General features: G+C 34.4%; 3 protein-coding genes across 6 annotated transcripts in view; 1 reads left to right on the top strand and 2 right to left on the bottom strand.

The window, feature by feature from the left end:
• Positions 1–17,190, bottom strand: part of LOC130644412 (glutathione S-transferase D2-like) — a 29,939-nt gene that overhangs the window by 8,251 nt on the left and 4,498 nt on the right. For 2 of the 3 annotated variants that reach the window (XM_057450007.1, XM_057450005.1), the window contains exon 1: positions 3,390–3,465. The exons of the other annotated variant lie outside the window; for it this stretch is intronic. In XM_057450007.1, the coding sequence (XP_057305990.1) occupies positions 3,390–3,450 (61 nt within the window). In that variant the 5' untranslated portion in view covers positions 3,451–3,465. Of the gene's footprint in view, positions 1–3,389; positions 3,466–17,190 lie in introns of those variants that run through there. 3 annotated transcript variants of the gene reach the window in all.
• LOC130644403 (rho GTPase-activating protein gacU-like) lies at positions 3,633–8,427 on the top strand. Its single transcript, XM_057449992.1, has 3 exons — positions 3,633–3,775; positions 4,602–4,700; positions 6,533–8,427. The coding sequence occupies exons 1-3, from the start codon at positions 3,695–3,697 to the stop codon at positions 8,129–8,131; spliced, it is 1,779 nt and encodes a 592-aa protein (XP_057305975.1). The 5' UTR covers positions 3,633–3,694; the 3' UTR covers positions 8,132–8,427.
• On the bottom strand, positions 9,975–14,707 carry LOC130644404 (monocarboxylate transporter 10-like). 2 transcript variants are annotated; one of them, XM_057449994.1, is made up of 5 exons: positions 14,615–14,707; positions 13,510–13,655; positions 12,157–12,908; positions 11,186–11,561; positions 9,975–10,304 (listed from the first exon to the last, which is right to left on the bottom strand). In XM_057449994.1, exons 2-5 carry the CDS (start codon positions 13,643–13,645, stop codon positions 10,024–10,026), a joined length of 1,545 nt encoding a protein of 514 aa, XP_057305977.1. In that variant the 5' UTR covers positions 13,646–13,655; positions 14,615–14,707; the 3' UTR covers positions 9,975–10,023. The 2 variants fall into 2 exon arrangements, with proteins under 2 accessions (XP_057305977.1, XP_057305978.1); XM_057449995.1 differs by lacking the exon at positions 14,615–14,707 and having other exon boundaries at positions 13,510–13,669.

Below are 17,190 nucleotides of genomic sequence, written 5' to 3'. Positions count from 1 at the left end.
TAGGCGTGGATGAGTGGCTAGTTACGATGGTACAGTCTATGTACAGCAATGCTAGAAGTCGTGTCAGGATTAATGATTCACTTAGTGATGAATTTAGTGTAAATGTTGGTGTACATCAGGGTTCTGTACTTAGTCCTTTGTTGTTTATTCTAGTCTTAGAAGCGTTGCCGATGGAGTTCAGAACAGGTTGTCCATGGGAGTTATTGTATGCAGATGATTTGGTTCTCATAGCAGAGTCGATGGAAGAATTAGTTAAAAAGTTTGAGAAGTGGAAGAAAGGACTAGAAGAGAAAGGGCTAAAGGTAAACACAGCAAAGTCTAAAGTCATGATTAGTAGCATTGCAGCCAAGTGTGACCTTGTAGTTGGAAAGTGGCCTTGTGGAGTTTGCAGGAAAGGGGTTGGTAGTAACTCAATTTTTTGTCAGACTTGCAAGCATTGGGTACATAAGAAGTGCAGTAGTATTAGTGGAAGGTTAAGAGCTGAGATACAGTTTGTATGCAAGCGTTGCAAAGGTGAGATTATAGAGAATGAAGTATTTCCAGCTTTAATGATGTACAACAGTGGCTCGTTAGAGATAGTTGAGAACTTCTGTTACTTAGGTGATATGTTGGGCAGTGAAGGGGGTGTTGGAAGAAGTGTTACTTGCAGGATAGGTTCTGCTTGGAAAAAGTTCAGAGAGTTACTATCTTTGTTGACTAGCAGAGTCCTGTCAATTGAGGTAAAAGGTAGGTTGTATGAGGCCTGTGTAAGAAGTGTTATGTTGTACGGTAGTGAGACATGGGCAGTGAAGCAGGAAGATCCTGACCGTTTAGAAAGGAATGATATGAGAATGGTTAGGTGGATGTTTAACGCCAGTCTGAGAGACAGAAAGAGTTCAGATGAGCTAAGAAGCAGGCTAAGTCTCCATAGAATTAAAGATGTTATCCAGATAAGAAGAATGAACTGGCTGGGGCACTTGGAAAGAATGGAGGAGGATAATTGGGTAAGAAAGTGTAGAGACTTGATAGTTCCTGGGGCAAAGCCCAGAGGCAGACCGAGAAAGACTTGGCAGGAGGTTATAAGGACAGACTTGATACAGAGGAAGTTGATGTTAGATCTAACACAGTCTAGACCAGATTGGAAGAGGGTCATTAATATACCCCGTCCAACCCATGCTAGCATGGAAAACAGACGTTAAGCCGAGAATGATGATGATGATGATGATGATGGTGAACTTCGTGAGGTTAATAGTTCACTACCAACTGGCTTTTTATGTTTCTAGATGAGCTTATTAGGTTAGGGCATCATCAGGTTGTATATTGCAGAAGCCGCCAGTGACATTAAAAATGCTTGTCACAGGCACAGTTTAACATGAAGTAAAACTGCAGAGTTTTCGCAGAACATCTCTCCTCATAAAACCGAGGGTAGGGCTGACTTATTGCCTGCTGTGTTGTGTGGGAGAAAGTACTTCTGGACCTTTCCTTAATACAATATACAATTTTTTTGATTATTATTACAAATCGAATAGCACCACAGTATTTCTGTAGCCTGAATTATTTTAGTTAGTGATAAGGCTGGATTTGAAATATTTGTGTTTGCTGTCTGGATTGAAATAAATTTTTTTAGGTCACTGTTACACAATTTTTTTTCTGCAGATGCAGGAATGCCAGCCTTAAAACGAAACCCAATAAAAATGATTTTTGGAAAATGTATTAACCACAAGTGCAAAGTTGAACGTGATGATGTTTTGGCAGATTTGCTATAATTTTAAAACTTTATTTAACATGTTTTTTCTTTGGTATTACATCACGAGAAGATTCGTCCGAAAGCTGTATTAAGGTACAGGGCAAGCCTTCCGTCTTTCGTTCGAGTCTCAGTGAATGCACCAGCCGAGCATAAGAGTGTCAGCATGAAGGAAAGGGGCCGACCTTAAAACATGAGGTCTCTTTACCTCATGTTTTTTATAATAACCTGATCGTTCTTCATAAGCTTTAGCAGATTCTCTTAAAATGTTCTAAATAAGTTTAACTATAAAATTATAAATATCTGCATTTTTTTCACGAAAGATCGCTGTACACCGTTTAAAAACAGTAAAAACAGGATCATATAAAGGTAAAAAATTGCCATAGATTGTTGAAAAACACAAAAATGGGATTGTAGAAAGCAAAAAGTTTGTTAAAGATTGTTTAGAAACAGTCAAAATAGGATCGTTGAAAGCAAAAATAACGCCTTATATTAAAAACTATAAATACACAATTTTGGTAATCCTTTCAAAAAAACGAACCTGTGTAAATTTTTGGGACATCTATGGAAGGAAGAAAAGAAAGACTACAAATTTTTTTTAGTAATAAAGTTATTATATACGTTTTGCTTTTCTAATTCCTTTGGGAAAACAATTTATGTCAGAATTCGTTTTGTGATTTGTTTTAAATTTTGTTTCTAGATTTGTTTTAAAAAGTTTAGGATGAGCAAAATAACTTGTGTAAATTCTACTGTGCGCTAAACATAGCAAACCATCATTGTGCTAATAAGTTCTCTTGGTATTTTATTTTGTGTATTTCATTCGTTTTATGTTTACTTTTAAAAAACTTCTTTGAAGCTAGTATTTGGTGAAGAGAGGTCTTTTCCTTTGTTTTTTTTTTCTCACAGAAATATTGATTGAGCTTTTAAACCATTATTGAGTGTAGAGTCTTCTGATTTATTTATATTTGAATTCAGTGACAAGTGGTTATAGCTCTCGTACTCTGTGCGGGAGATCGGGGTTTGATTCCTCTTGACGGCGATTCAACATGGGCGAGTGAATGTCACCATAGCCCCGGGTTAACCCAAGCCATGTGAGGGAATATTGGTAAGATGGCACATTGTGTGGGCCGTTGGATGTTGCCGGGAGTTGTCTAGTAGAGCGCGGGCTCTAATTGGGTCTGCGTAGCTCAAAATGAGCATTAAATACTCTAGGACTCTCCATCTACGCCATGGCCCCTCCTGGAAATAATAGACAGGGTATATCCCTCGATATTTGTGAGGCTAGCCATGTAAAATATGCACATCTATCTATCTATCTACTTTGCTTCACCTAGAGCACTTTTCTTTTTTTTTTTGCCATGCAAATGTCAGAGAAAAAAGAGCTTTCCACTGATCTATCTATTTATCTCTTATTAAGTCTGCAATGACCAGTTGGTTTTACAAGTTTATGTGATGATAAAACAAAGAGTGATTTGCTGTAAAAACTATTTTAGCCTAATTAATAGCCCAATAAGGAGATATATATATATAGGATAAGAGCTAAATCTAGCAGTAGTGGCCACCCTTATATTGGAGAGTGAGGGTAGGCCAAAGAATTATGTACTGGCCCTTTCTAAGTAGCTACAAATAAAGAGAGAAAGATTAGCCTGCTAAGAGTGTTACCTACGGTGTAAATTATAGATACAGAACTTCTGCTCGTGGCCAATGCGCAGTAGTTGCCAAAACATAACACTGTCTCGTTAGAAATTGTATATTTAGGAAATTCATTTCAAAGCTAACTGGGCAGGCAAGACCGTCATTGAGATCAAGTTGGGAGTAATACTAAACGTCACTTATTTAACTAATGTATATTTTAGTATAGCGGTCGAGCTTTGCGCAAGCAGAAAGTTAGAGGCCGTACGTAATACAAACAACAAATTATTGAGCAAATTCGTGTTGTCGTCGTTGGTCGTCGTAAAACGAGAAACGAAAATGAAAGAACTTTTTTGCGCTTCCGATAAAAAATTAAGTCAACCAGAAGTGGCTGGTATTCTGGACACTGCAATAAATAAGGTAGAAATAAATTCTTGAATAATACATTAGTTTTCCTAACGTAAATATTTTACCACAAATTTAAGTTTATGTTTTAACCCTGAATTTTTTTTATCATAAGTGTATTTTTTTTTTAATTCAAGGCGGTAACTTTGTTTTAAGTTGGTTGTCGGTTTATTCTTTTAAACAGTCGGCATCTTTTATAATTTGCAATCCAATAGAAAAAAGAAATGTTTTAAATAACTGATAGGTTATAACCGTTTAGAATACAGTAGAGCTTTGGTCGAGTACAAAGCCTGCGGTATGATTAACTAGACTTTTAAAAAGTGCCGTCTCTTTTAAGTGAACTTGCGAAGATTCCTTTTACTCATAAGTGAAATTTTAACAACTTTTTTCCTCTATTAGATTTTATTCGTAATAATATTGAAACGAATTCCCATAAAAAGGGAATTATTATTATAAATTCTTCCTAACATAACCATCATATCAGAGGAGAGAAGAAGCATAAAATCCTGTTCTTTTTAAAGCAACTTCTATGTGAGTCTAACATACTTCTTTATAAGCAGTTTCTCTAATTGTAGCAATTGCTCGTTTTTGTTATATTTGATGAATGTGGAATATAAACGACCTAACCTTATGCTTGCCCCAGTGCTATAGGAAGTGGGAGAAAAGAGAGGGAAGAAATACAATATGTCTCATTCATAAAAAACGATCTCAGATTGTGTAGTAGTGGTGTTTCATTATTCCTCTCTTATTGACATTATAATTGACTCGATATATATTTTCCCTGGCCATGATAAAAAGAATTTACTCCTTCTTTCGATTTTAATTACAATTTGTTTCTTAGAGTGGTGAAAGAATGTTTCGTGTGAGGTGGAAAGATACGTGGGAATACGAAGATTTGTTGAAGGATTACAAATCCAAAATTCAAGAGTATTGGAAAAAGGTATGTTTCTTTTGCTTAATGAGAATAATTTTCAGCTTGGTCAGCCAGAGCTTATAAAGTAGTTTTATATTTTGACGGAGTCTAAATATACGCCTAAATATGGAAAACCTAATAACCCCTAGGGAAGGATGAGGTTGAATGATTTACATTTAGAACCTATTTTTGTTTGCCAGGCCTTAATCTGAATGCCATAATATAATGATATGACAACCTCAGATTGTCATAAGTCCTCACTGAGAATAATCTTAATAAATTATCTTTACTAGAGTAGTAACCTAAAACTTTTTCAAAACCTGCGGTATACAGCAAACTCGTCTCCAGATTTCTTTCCCAAGATGGGCGTTGTTATCCCTATTTTGCTTTCAATTCAAGTTGCTGCTTAAAAAATTCACTAAAATATCTACGTCGGATCGGATTCTGTTTTTTTACAACAAATCAATATATCACTGGGGGAGAGATTGATATTGACAAATCAAAGATTTGAAACAAAGGTTCTTGCATGGTTTTATTATTGACAAGATTACTTGAAGAATTTGAATTTTTGATATATATTTCCTGTTACTCTTTGAATCATCTTTTGTCTACTAGTATCAACTTTTTTTTGTCATTAACTTTCGCAACCTCAATCCCAGGACCTGTTGTCTCTTTTTACATATGAGAGACAAAAAGCCCTGGGATACAAGGTTGTAATTATCGTACTAATTTTTGGAAGATACACCACAATTTCCCATTGATTTTTTTATCTTTAAAAACCAAGTTAGCCTTCACAAGTCAAAACAGCATTAGTTTCACTAGTTGAAAAAGTAAACAAATAAATCCCGAATTTCTAAAACAAGTTGAAATAAAATACAAAGCTCTGGTGCCACTGGCCCGTTTCATGATTCATGAACCAGTTGCATAATATAAACTGCATTTCAACAAAAATAGAAATATAAAAAGAAAAATAATACTCGATCTGCGCTTAACAACCTAGCCGTAGAATGTAGATATAAATATATAATTAACTTAACTATAAAGCGGTACCCATCAAGAATGGAAAAAAGTCATTTTGAAGGTGGCAAAATAAAATAAATACCGCGCTAAACTGTTAGATAGAGCGTTAATTTATGCAGAAATAATTACAGACAAAAGCGGTGTTTTAGATGTTTTAGAGACTTATCGCCGTAGGTAAAAACTTTGATTAAATCGGAACCGCTTAAATTTAGCTGCCGGCATCCCACTTAAAAAAAGAATTTTTTCATATCGTTTGTCAAAAGTAACAATTATGATGTGAATAAATTTGAACATTTCTAATTAAAGTAAAGCACTGAAATAAATCTTACTCATCCGCGTAATAAATTTGGTAATGGGATTGTGTGGCTAATAACGTTTGATAAAAACAATGTGAGCTGAGAAAGAGGAAATTATGAGCCGAAGTTGGCATAAGAATTAGTGCATTAAAAAAAATTTTTTGTCCAATGCTTAGACTTATGTCTCCTTTATTTACGTATGTTAAAATGGTAGCATTGCTGCGTAGTAAATGAGACGTAGAAACAACCTCCTTGTAAGTGTTAGACACTTATTGTGTTATTTATTTTTTATTTATAACACACCTTTGATTGGAATAAAGATGTAAAAAAATTCAAAAGTCATCATTGTGCCAATTACTTGTTGCATGCTTATGTTTACATGACGGCATGGTGGCTAGGTTGTTAGAAATATTTCTGTGATTGTAAATCAAAACGAAAGTACACAGACATCCATATTAGAAAGCGACGCTGTGAACTCTGAGTGACAATTTAAGATCATTTAATTAATATGAATTTAACACTGTTTTTTATTTTATATTCTAGTGCGAAAAGTGTTATGAGTATTTACCCAAGTCTAATCCATCTGAGAAGCCGTCACCGTTCAGTATCGATCAAATGAGTCGAACAACAATGTTAGATCGTACTGGCAAGAGTATCACGAAAGTTAACCGTTTAAAACGTCGAACAACACACAAACTGGAAAATATTGTTTCAAAATTAAAGAAATCGAGACAAGAGGATTATAAAGATCCCAATAACAACAACAGCAACGAGGACAACAACAACAAAAAAGACAATGTCAACAACAACAACAATGACAAAAACATTGAGAACAACAATAAAAACGATAACACAAGCACCACCAGCAACAACAACAATGACAATAACAGCAGTGGTAAACATGACAACAGCAATTTCAGCAATCCATTTAGTGAGACTACGCCAAAAATAAGCAAAATTTGGTCCCCATACTTAAACCAGCCTAGACAACCCAACGTACAATGCCATCAAGATAGACACCTCCATGAGAGGCACTGTCCGTCTTTAACTGATAGAAGAGAATGTGAGACCAGCAAAGAATTCTGTTATAAAAGGCACCTTAAAAAAGATATGCAATATTTTAAACGAAGTGTGTTTGATTCAACATCCGTGGTTAAACACACTAAAAATGTCGATTCGATATACCTCAACAACAAGAGAAGAAATACAGGTGTGGAACACAAAGAGTATGCGCAAATTATAAATGAGAGTAATTCTCAATATCGGCATGATGTTGATGATTGGCATGACGAGAAATCAAGTTTCGTCACACAACTTGAAGAAAAGGATCATATGAACTATTTGAATACGTTAACAATGGCCTCCACTTATAAGAAGGAAGACAAGCAAACAGAGAGAGAGGGTAGCGACAACGACAGCAGTGGTGGAGAGTCATCAAGTAGCGGAAATAAATCCAATTATGGTGAGTCTGTAAACATGACCTTAACGCTGGAAAGTTATAAGGCAAATAAGAACAAAATTAAACTATCGGATAATTTGGAATCAGATAAAATTGCTGAAACAAAATGTGAAAAATGTAATAAAAGATTTTATCGCCGCAGTCAGCTCTTACGCCATTTATCTAACCATGTAGTTCACGAATGTCATAAATGCCACGCAGTTTTCTACTGCGTGCGAAAGTTTAAGCGGCATCTGTCTACACACGAGAGTTTTCCTTGTGAGTTCTGCGATGAAGAGTTCTACGATGCGTCTGCTTGGTATCAACACAGAGCAAAACACACAATGATGGAGTGTTCAAGTTGCGATATGGTGTTTTACAACAAGTCATCGCTACTTAAGCACCGTATAACACATTCAGAATATTTGTGCCCTGTTTGTTATCATGGATTCAAAGACATGAACATCTGGTTACCCCACCGCGCCTACCATGGACGAACGTACGGCAATACGATCAATTCTCCGTTGCTGAGGTGTACGGAATGCAAAAGAACATTTTCTACTCAGGACATTTTCTTAAAACACAAGTGCATCTATCCATCAAGGGATCAACTAACTGTCCGTGACAGCAAAGTGAGCCCGCTAAGTAAGCAAGACATTTCGGATTTAATTGGTGTAGATCAAACATCCAATTTCAAGGCATGATGGGTTCGATATTAACGTTGAGTTAGAGAGAATAAGTTTGCTAACTGAAAGAATTTTACCTGAAAAAAAAGCTCTGCTTCCATCGTACCTAGACCAACCTGATGCTTCTTTTTTTGGACGAGAACGCACACATTTCCAACTACGAGGACAATTCAATCTTGTGTCAATTTTCTCATCTAATATTTATATCATATTTCATTTTAGTTTTGTTATTAATGGCTAATTTATTGTGTAACATAAAAAATTGTAATATAATTTTAAAATTAAACAAAGTGTTGTTAACACACTTTTCAAGAGCACGAATAATTTAAAAGTTCTAATGTTTATGCCCGTGGAAGTATCACCGGTCAATACTTGTTTCATCCGAAGATCAGCATTTTAGGAAGCCCTAGAAGGCACTGGTGACTAAATTGCCTGGAGGAGAAATAACATCTTTTTGTCGGTTGACGCAAACAATCGTAGCTGAAAATAATCACATGCTAACAATCTTAAATAATTAGGAAAATTAAAAGATGTATTTTGAAAGTTCTCCGCAGTGTTATGTGATTAAGAAACCATAATAAAGAATCATGTTTTAGACGTGCTCCAGATGGGAAACGAATTGTTTGATCTTTTTTAAAAGGTGCTTTGATAGAAGAGGAGAGTTTACGAATACTTTTTGTTAGATAATCGCAATGCAAGATGGCTCAAGCTGGATTCCCACCGGCATCTAGTCTACCCTACAAGTAAATACAAATCTTTAACAAACTAACTGCTCACAATATTCACAAACCAATTTTCCCAGCTTGGTGTCTTTTTAAACAAAAACATGAAACTCATATATAATCAATCTAAGTTTTTTAGCCATACAACTTAACTAACCTGTTTATACACTCAGTGTTAAGTTTATTATTTAACCGTGAGAAACATTATCTATAAATCATAACAAACACAAATTATTTTCCTCACTAAAATTCCGCTATGCAACGCCGGCAAAAACGACAATCGACGAACTAGACTATATTCCCAATGTCCCGCCCCCCTAATTGCCGATTTCGGCGGCCCTGATTGAGTTTGCTCTTTTACCTTATTTTGTTACATTCAAAATTATACTAAGTGTACTAATTCTTGCTCTCATCAGCACACTTTCATTTTTCTTCTGATCAATAATCGGGTCAATGTTGGAAAGTGCAGTTAGAACATTTTCGACGTTAGTTACTCGGCTAACACGCATCTACCAAAGAAGAACTTTGCCTGAATACTGACTCGTGAGAATTGGCCAGTTGTTCTAGGAATAGACAAAATACTATGATTCTTCGTAGGTAGGAAATAAAATTTGTAATTTTCCATGTACGAAAATAGAGCCAACGATGTTGTATACATTTTCATTAGATGTTTTTTTGAGACTCTTCAAAGTAACTATTCCTTTTATTGCACTAAATAAACAGAGTTTATACAATCAAAGTTGATTTCCGTAGGAATAGCTTAGATATCCTACCTGTTATTTCGTAATTTAAACAGAGTTATTAGTTTTGCTAACAGATTTAGGATTCTTAAGAGCATTATATTACTGAGAAAAAAATAAAAGTTTTTAAGCCATCAGCCTGCTTCTTTTTTAATGTGTAAATTGTTGAAATTAGAGCGGAATTGTTGCTGTACTTTTGTTGTTGTTGTTGTTGTTGTTGTTATTGTTGTTATTGTTGTTGTTTTCACACCCGGGCACTTAGCGGGACATGCATCTGTATTTTGGAACACTTTGGGGCACGTTCATAATATTTAAGGCTGAAACAGCGTAGTTTAGGCTAATTAACTGTAGTTGCTGTTCTTGTTGTTGGATGTTTAAGAAAATTAAAAATGAGCAAAATTTTCTACGAATTTTCAAATACGTGTATAAACACACTAAGAAAAGACTGCTACAAATATCTAGGTTGTTCGCGATATGATAAACTTCTCGTAAAAGCTGTAAAAGTGACGATGTTGTTAGCCACCAAGCTTTCTCCAGTACAACCATTGTTCATCATATTGTTCTCTGTTTGTATTCTTGCCGTACAAGAATTTATTTGAACGCCCAACGATGGTGTTGGAACTTCTTCGTATAGCTTTATTAGTGTAGTTATAAGAGCTCCAACAAAACATACTGAAGCGGATATAAGAAAGGCTATTTTATAACCATGCAGTAAACCAGATAGCTTGCCTAAAATGAATAAAGTAAGATGTTCTACAAAGTAAATTTAATTTTTGGAAAAGTGCCTCTCCTCACCAATGAATACTAAAGTAGTGCATAAATTGGACGTTAGGTATGTTGTTAATATGATATTTCCGCTAAATTAAAAATTTATTTCATGCTTTGAAGATAAATTTTATGACTAGCAACTTTGCCAAAAATTTTGACTCCACCTGTTGATGACGTCACAAGTTATAAGATATTGCTTAAAACCATCATAGTAAACACGGAAATGCTATAAATTCTGATCCAATAATCATATGAGCATAAAATTTTAACAAGATGTTTATGTTATATGTTATTAATTTTCTAATTTAAACAGCTAACTTTTGCCATATGTCGAATCCGTTTTCTTTGAATTTTACAATTCTAATCCGATATAGAAAACGTATCAGGTTTTCAGGATTTGCCAATACTTACTTATCTACTTTTATGTGCAAAACACAAAACAGAATGTCGAAATATTGCTCATAACGTTCTCAATTGCGATTTCAAGAGGTAATGCCTAATTGTACAACAACTGATGACGTCATAAAACAACTGACGTCAACAACAATACTTATGATAATTTATTCACTTTGTCTTATACTACATAACTATAACTTTGTCAGAAGTTATAAACTGCGAGCACTCCCCCCTACTTCTTTATACTTTCAAAGCCAAAAAAGCCCACGCCAAATATGGTTAATACGATTTAATATCTTTTTGCTGATGCTTGACGTTAAAATATATAGTCAATCAGATTGTCATAGTTGGTTTTAGTTATCTTGCCTCAGCCATGCTTTTCATGTACACCAAGGACTGTTGCAAATTACGAAAATAATATTTTTTCCTACAAAAATTGTGTTTACCTGCAACTACTGGACCTGCCATTATTGGTACAGACATTATGGCAAATAAATTTCCTAACGCTATGCTAACTTGTGTTCTGCAATGTATCACATCAACGATAACTGCAGCGAGTTGGCCAACAAAACAACCTTCGCATATTCCAAACACAACAGCGTATAAACAGAACATCCAGTATTCTGTCGCAAAAGCAACGATTAAGTGGGAAAATGCCATGCAATACATAGATATAAGAAAGAGTGTTTTTCTTCCCAAGAGATGTTGTAAGTCCAATATCAAACCAGACATTACTTTCATGATCGTTGCAGTTATGGCTAATATACCAACAAGAAATTGTGCTTGATTAGTAGGTACTCCATTTAAGGTAGCATGCTCAATCTGAAATTAGAAAAACATTTTCTAAAATCATATGAATTATGAAATAACAAGTCGCCGATGAGAGATGTGGCTCTAACGAGTAAACTTTAAAAATTCCGCATCTGACAACTGAAAAGTTTTTGAGAGCTTTCGTTATCGACTTTTTTTTTAATTTGACTTTCATCTAGCGTGACCTTGAAGAAATATCTTTCTCTATTATTACTAGGAAGGTTTGTTTTCTAAGTCAGACTTATTGATAATAGCTTGAGATAACATGTACAATCTTGGTTTTGATAAAAAAAGAAGCTTTACATGGCATGGCTTATCAGACGAAGAAGTTTTATGTATATCAAAAAGGATTATTAAATGTGTAGCGGACTTTCGTGAAGGAAGATTCTTGCAAGATGTATTTTAATTTATATCCCAACTGTACAATAGGGATCCTAAGCTCAATTGAATGTAGAAGTTATCGTTAATATATATTCTTATAATTCGAGTGGGACCCACAGTTTATTTCAGATCTACATTTAGTATTTATAAAAACAAATGTGTTTGACGCAAAGCAAAGGACTCTTCGTCCAGGAAACATAAACACTAGAACAAAAATTGTACCTACCAGAAAAACAAAAGGAATGAAATATCCAAATAGAAAAGTTGAGATTCCAATTACAAAGATTACGTAGGCTCGGTTTGTCCAAATCTCTTTGTTAAATATTTCTTTACAGGCAGATTTTTTTATACGAAGGAAAGATAATCCTTTCTTTGAATTTTGATCAGAACCATTATACAGCATTGTGTTTTCATGATCACTAGTAATAATTTGATTGTGGCAGCTAACACCGCCATTACTGTTTCTGTTGGTACCATCTTGATTTTCATGAGAATTGTTGTTATTATTCTGTAGTAAATCTTCTGATGTTTGAAAAAAGAAATTGCTGACTTCTTCTTCATTTTTCTTTATAAATGGAAGCGAGAAAAGAAATAACAATGGAAGTACTGCGCATGCTCGAAATGCCCATCTAAAGCTATGTTTTGTTAACAAATAATTTAACAGAGGACCTAAAATTAGTGTACCAACACCTGTCCCGCTAGTTGCAATTCCATTTGCTAATGATAATTTGTCATAAAAGTTTTGTTGCAATAACACTAACGATGCGTGGTTAGCAAATCCAGCACCTGCTCCCCAAAAGAGGCTGTATGATAACGGTAGCCAATGAATACTTGAAGCAAATGACGATAATAATAAAGCAAAAACGCATATAACTGTGGAGGTGATGATGAGAGATCTAAACCCGATTCTTGTCGTGATAAGGCTTGAGAATGGACTTACAAAGAATGTTATACCCATGGCGAGCGAGCCAATCCATGCTGAAAGGAAAAACATACATGTTAAAATGGATTAATATCTCTGACATCAAAATCATAACACGCGTCAGTCACATATAACAGAAAGCAAAAAAATAAGCTCTAAGGGAGAGATTTCGTTCATCATACTCCTTCCTAGTGGATAAAAATTCTCGAAATAAAAGTCCATTACGTCCCGTAGTTTTGCAGACCTTGTAAAATTTTTTTCGCATGGAATGTTTTCCCATTACTCTAGAACAAACCTTGTTCCTAGGTTTTTTACCTTTTCTTACAATAGGAAAAAAAGCGTCTTAATGAAAAAATGCAAACACAACCTCTGAGTTACAAAATGGTCATGGGTACGATGTAGTTTATTACAACTCAACAAAGTGGATATATAACTGAGTTTTGTTTCTCCACTTACTAGCAGAAAATAATTCGTCCTGTGACCAAGCTAAGAAAGATTATTAGCCCTGAGGGTGAAGTTAACATTTAAGAATCCCTAGAAGAGCTTGCGTTTCCTTGGACAGTGCATGAAGATATGCCAGTGATAAAAAACTTTACTGAAATGTATCTGATTACTTCTTGCTGTCCGTTGTTTTATATTTGAAAAATATTTGTTTACCTGTTTCTGCTGGTTCTTGTTTAAAGGCTTTTAATAAGTTATGAAAGATTAATCCAAAGTTGTTGTGAATTCCGAACACAGTAAGTTGTATCAAAAAAGAAGCGAAGCAAATAAACCATTTTTTTGACACGAGCATCGCATGAAGCCTAAACAAGAAGTAAACTATTTGACGTCATATTTCACATGTCGATACAAACAAATAAGTTCTTTAGTAAAACGAATTTACACTTCCTAAGGTATAAGTAAATGTAATAACAATTTTATTACGCGGAACATGTTAACCTCTGTTTCAAATTCAACTTGTAAGTCTTACGTTGGTTAAATCACTCCCTGTTTCATTCTGATTTGAGCTAAAATAAAAACGTCCTTATCCCAGTTATGTTTTTCTTGCTTTGTAAAAATCAAATCTGTTGAATTTTTTAAGAAAAATTTTACGCTAGCATATCCTGTTATGATTATTATCAAATGTAATTATGAAAGTAATTTCACACCAATACTTGTTTTCACAAAACCCTACAGTTGGTATGTAGAAACAAGGTTGCAGTATATTGCTACTGTGAAAGAATCCTGCTTTTGCAACTAAGCCTGTTGGGCTTATGTATTTTCTTATTTTAAGAGTTAGTCATCCTCAATCCCAGGGCCTGTAACGTTGTTTGATATACGGATAAATTAAAAACACGCTACAGGCGCTGGGATCGAGGTTGATAAGGTGTAGGCATTCCTGAAGCTTAATGTTCTTAAATTTAGAGTTGTGATATGTTCGCAAGAAATACATTGTGAAAGTGTAGAAGGCAAAAAAACACACGCTAATTTAGGATTGTTTAAGAATCGATTAAAATGTAACAGAACTAACCATAGATACAGCACAAAGGGATTGTGATTGTGTAAGAACCTTGGTGTTGATATTTGGCTTATTTTTTAGGTTACTTTGCGCATTAACTTTAAAATTTCATCTCACAAAATACTCAAAATATTTGATATTTTACAAAAACATACGGGGAAAAAAATGGCTGTTTTATAAGAAATTGTTAATAAAAATAAAATTAATAAAAGTATAGTCTGTGTTTGTGTACAAACCATGTCAACCATATGCTAGATAATTTACCTGCTTCATGAAAACTTTCTCCCAACTGTCCAACAGCATTTCTCACACATCGATGGAACGTTATATATACAAATATAATGAAAGAAAAATTAATTTTTTAAAGAACCATAAGAATACTGTGAAGTTTCTTTAATAATTCATAGGTATAAGTATACCTTTTGTTTGACATATTATTTCAAAACATTTGGTTTGATAAAAAAAGAGATTCATCGAATGATGTAGGATTTACTTATTTATACAACATTTCTTAGTTTTTATCGAGATATTAAATTTATACCCAGTCAAGGCTCAATAATTCTTGATACAGCATAAAGTGGGCCTGCGGTGTTTTAAAAAATACAGCACTATGGTTTTGTTAGAACCAGGAAATTTAGACTAAGGAGAACTAACGATTGATAATAAGATGTGCTTAAAATGTTCATTGTAGCGTGAATATGAACTGTGTAAGTTTTTATATTTGTGTGCTTTGAACCAAAGATATTAAGATATTTAAGGCCAAAGCAGTACTACGGTTCCTGCCATGGCAGTGTCGATGAGGCCTTTCTGTTCGGTAAATTACTAACTTGTGTGACGTAATTCCGCGGGGATGTGAACAAACGCACTCTGAATGAACGAAGCGAGAGAATGCTGAACACAAAAAACTGTGTCTCCTGTGATTGTCTGAAAGTAATTTTATTCATCATGTCTTAAAATAAATATCTTTCGCAGAATATAAATGTTTAAATTTTTTAATTATAAAAAACATATATGTAAGTTTTCGTTAGTTTTTGGTAACTTTTTTTCCATTGAGTAAAAAGGAAAGTCATTTTTTAATTTATTAGAAATGTGTTTTTATTAGAAATATTTAATCTGTAACAAACAAATGAAACATTTTCAAAAAGCCACCTCAGCTTTTAGAAAATGTTTTAAAAACATTCGGTTTTAAAAACACAGTGCAGTGGACACTTTTGTAACACTCTTCGTGTGAAACTCTTTTAATTTTTTCAACATGAACCAGATCCCAGTCCCAGAGCTCTTTGTCTCTTTTTCATATCGGAACGGCGCGACAAACATTCGTCTTTAGGTATGTGTCGCTTTGAGTAAGGCCGTTCGTTTGTAGTTTGTGTGTTTTTCCAAAACTGAGTAAAATTGAAAATCAAATGTTGTTGTCCACGAGAAGTTAAGCTCTGAATTTTTTACGTTGTGTTTCAAGACGTAAATGTTTCTATAAACTTTAAAATTGAAAGGATCATCTACTTTGTTTCTTTATGTACTTTCCTTCTTCCTGTTTCCGGGTTATTCTTACTCCTGCAATTATTTTGTTGCAAGGAATAAACATCCTCTTTACCAGGGCATTTTGTCTTTTTAATCACTTAATATTGGCCGCTCCGTGATAACAACTCAGGCTTAGGTGGAAAGAGAACCTGAGGATAGGGGTGAATTCTATAAAACCTTTTTTGAGAAGAGACAAATATTCAAGAAACTTTCGCGGCTTGGAAGCTTCTCGTTGATTTTAATTTCGCGGTTTTATTGGTCAAAATTGCCTTTAACAGTATTTTAATTTCGTGTATTAGGCAAATATGTGTATTTCGCGGTATTGTTATTTCGCGACTCAAAAAGGAAAGTGGTCTTCCACTTAAAGAAAATTAACGAGATCGGCTTTTAGATTAAGAGAAAACCTCGTTTATTTAATGAAAATTCTTTGTGATCTGAAGATGCTCTGACACAGATCAGGAACAAAATTTATGAAATTTAGTTTGTTACCTATTGCCTTAAACCCAAGAAAATAAAGTAGACGGTGCAACGATAAGTTAAGAAATTGACATGCTATTTTATAAAACCTTTTTTAAGAAGAGGCAAATATTCACAAAACTTTCGCGGCTTGGAAGCTTCGCGGTAATTTTTGTTAATGCAACGAAGAATTACCACAATGTAGTTATTTTGCAAAATAATCGATGTCATTGGTGAACAGGAACTACGTACGTACCTTAAGCAAAAAAGTACTTAAATGGACGGTACCGGTACTTTAAGTGTTGTGAAGATTAAAGTGCCGTTTTTTGTATATATGCTTGGAGTGCCGGATTTTTTTAAAGGAGATTGGTAGATTAAGATTATCGATACGGTTGATTAAGATTATTGGTTTTTTTGTCGAAGATACGTTTGATTAGAATACCGCTTTTTGTAAGAGACGGTAGAGTTAGAGTGCCGTAATTTTTCTTAAGATACGGTAGATTTAAAGTGCCATTTTTTTGTAAGAGATAGTGTAGTGGTAGCGTTTTCGAGTCCCCAATCCAGCGCACCTTTAATGTAGTGTTGTAAGTCCATTTGGGTGCCATCTACTGACTGCCACTTGGGTTGTTTGGCAGGCAAGAGAATTAGAGCAATGCAGCAATGTAACATTGTTACAGTCGGAGGGAAGGAATGGTTGTTAAAGGACGTTAAAACTCTCTGTTACTTACTTACTTAGAGTGCCAGTTTGTAAGAGATGGCAGACTTAGAGTACCGTTTTTTTCGTAAGAGACGGTAGAGTTAAAGTGCTATTTTTTTTTGCAGAAGATACTTTGAGTGTTGCTTTTCTGTAGAAGAACCAAAGTGGC

This window comes from Hydractinia symbiolongicarpus, chromosome 5 (genome assembly GCF_029227915.1).
Source record: "Hydractinia symbiolongicarpus strain clone_291-10 chromosome 5, HSymV2.1, whole genome shotgun sequence".
NCBI classification, from domain to species: Eukaryota; Metazoa; Cnidaria; class Hydrozoa; order Anthoathecata; family Hydractiniidae; genus Hydractinia; species Hydractinia symbiolongicarpus.
The sequence above is the reverse complement of the archived record's forward strand: the minus strand, read 5'-3'. Positions and strand labels throughout refer to the sequence as shown.

Excerpts from the sequence above, each read along its gene's own strand:
- LOC130644403 (XM_057449992.1), top strand. The coding sequence starts at position 3,695 with ATGAAAGAACTTTTTTGCGCTTCCGATAAAAAATTAAGTCAACCAGAA. Across the intron at positions 3,776-4,601 it reads TGGACACTGCAATAAATAAG|AGTGGTGAAAGAATGTTTCG; the intron begins GTAGAAATAAAT and ends TTTGTTTCTTAG. Across the intron at positions 4,701-6,532 it reads TTCAAGAGTATTGGAAAAAG|TGCGAAAAGTGTTATGAGTA; the intron begins GTATGTTTCTTT and ends TTTATATTCTAG.
- LOC130644404 (XM_057449994.1), bottom strand. The coding sequence starts at position 13,645 with ATGCTCGTGTCAAAAAAATGGTTTATTTGCTTCGCTTCTTTTTTGATA. Across the intron at positions 12,909-13,509 it reads ACAAGAACCAGCAGAAACAG|CATGGATTGGCTCGCTCGCC; the intron begins GTAAACAAATAT and ends TTTTCCTTTCAG. Across the intron at positions 10,305-11,185 it reads GGCAGGTCCAGTAGTTGCAG|GCAAGCTATCTGGTTTACTG; the intron begins GTAAACACAATT and ends TATTCATTTTAG.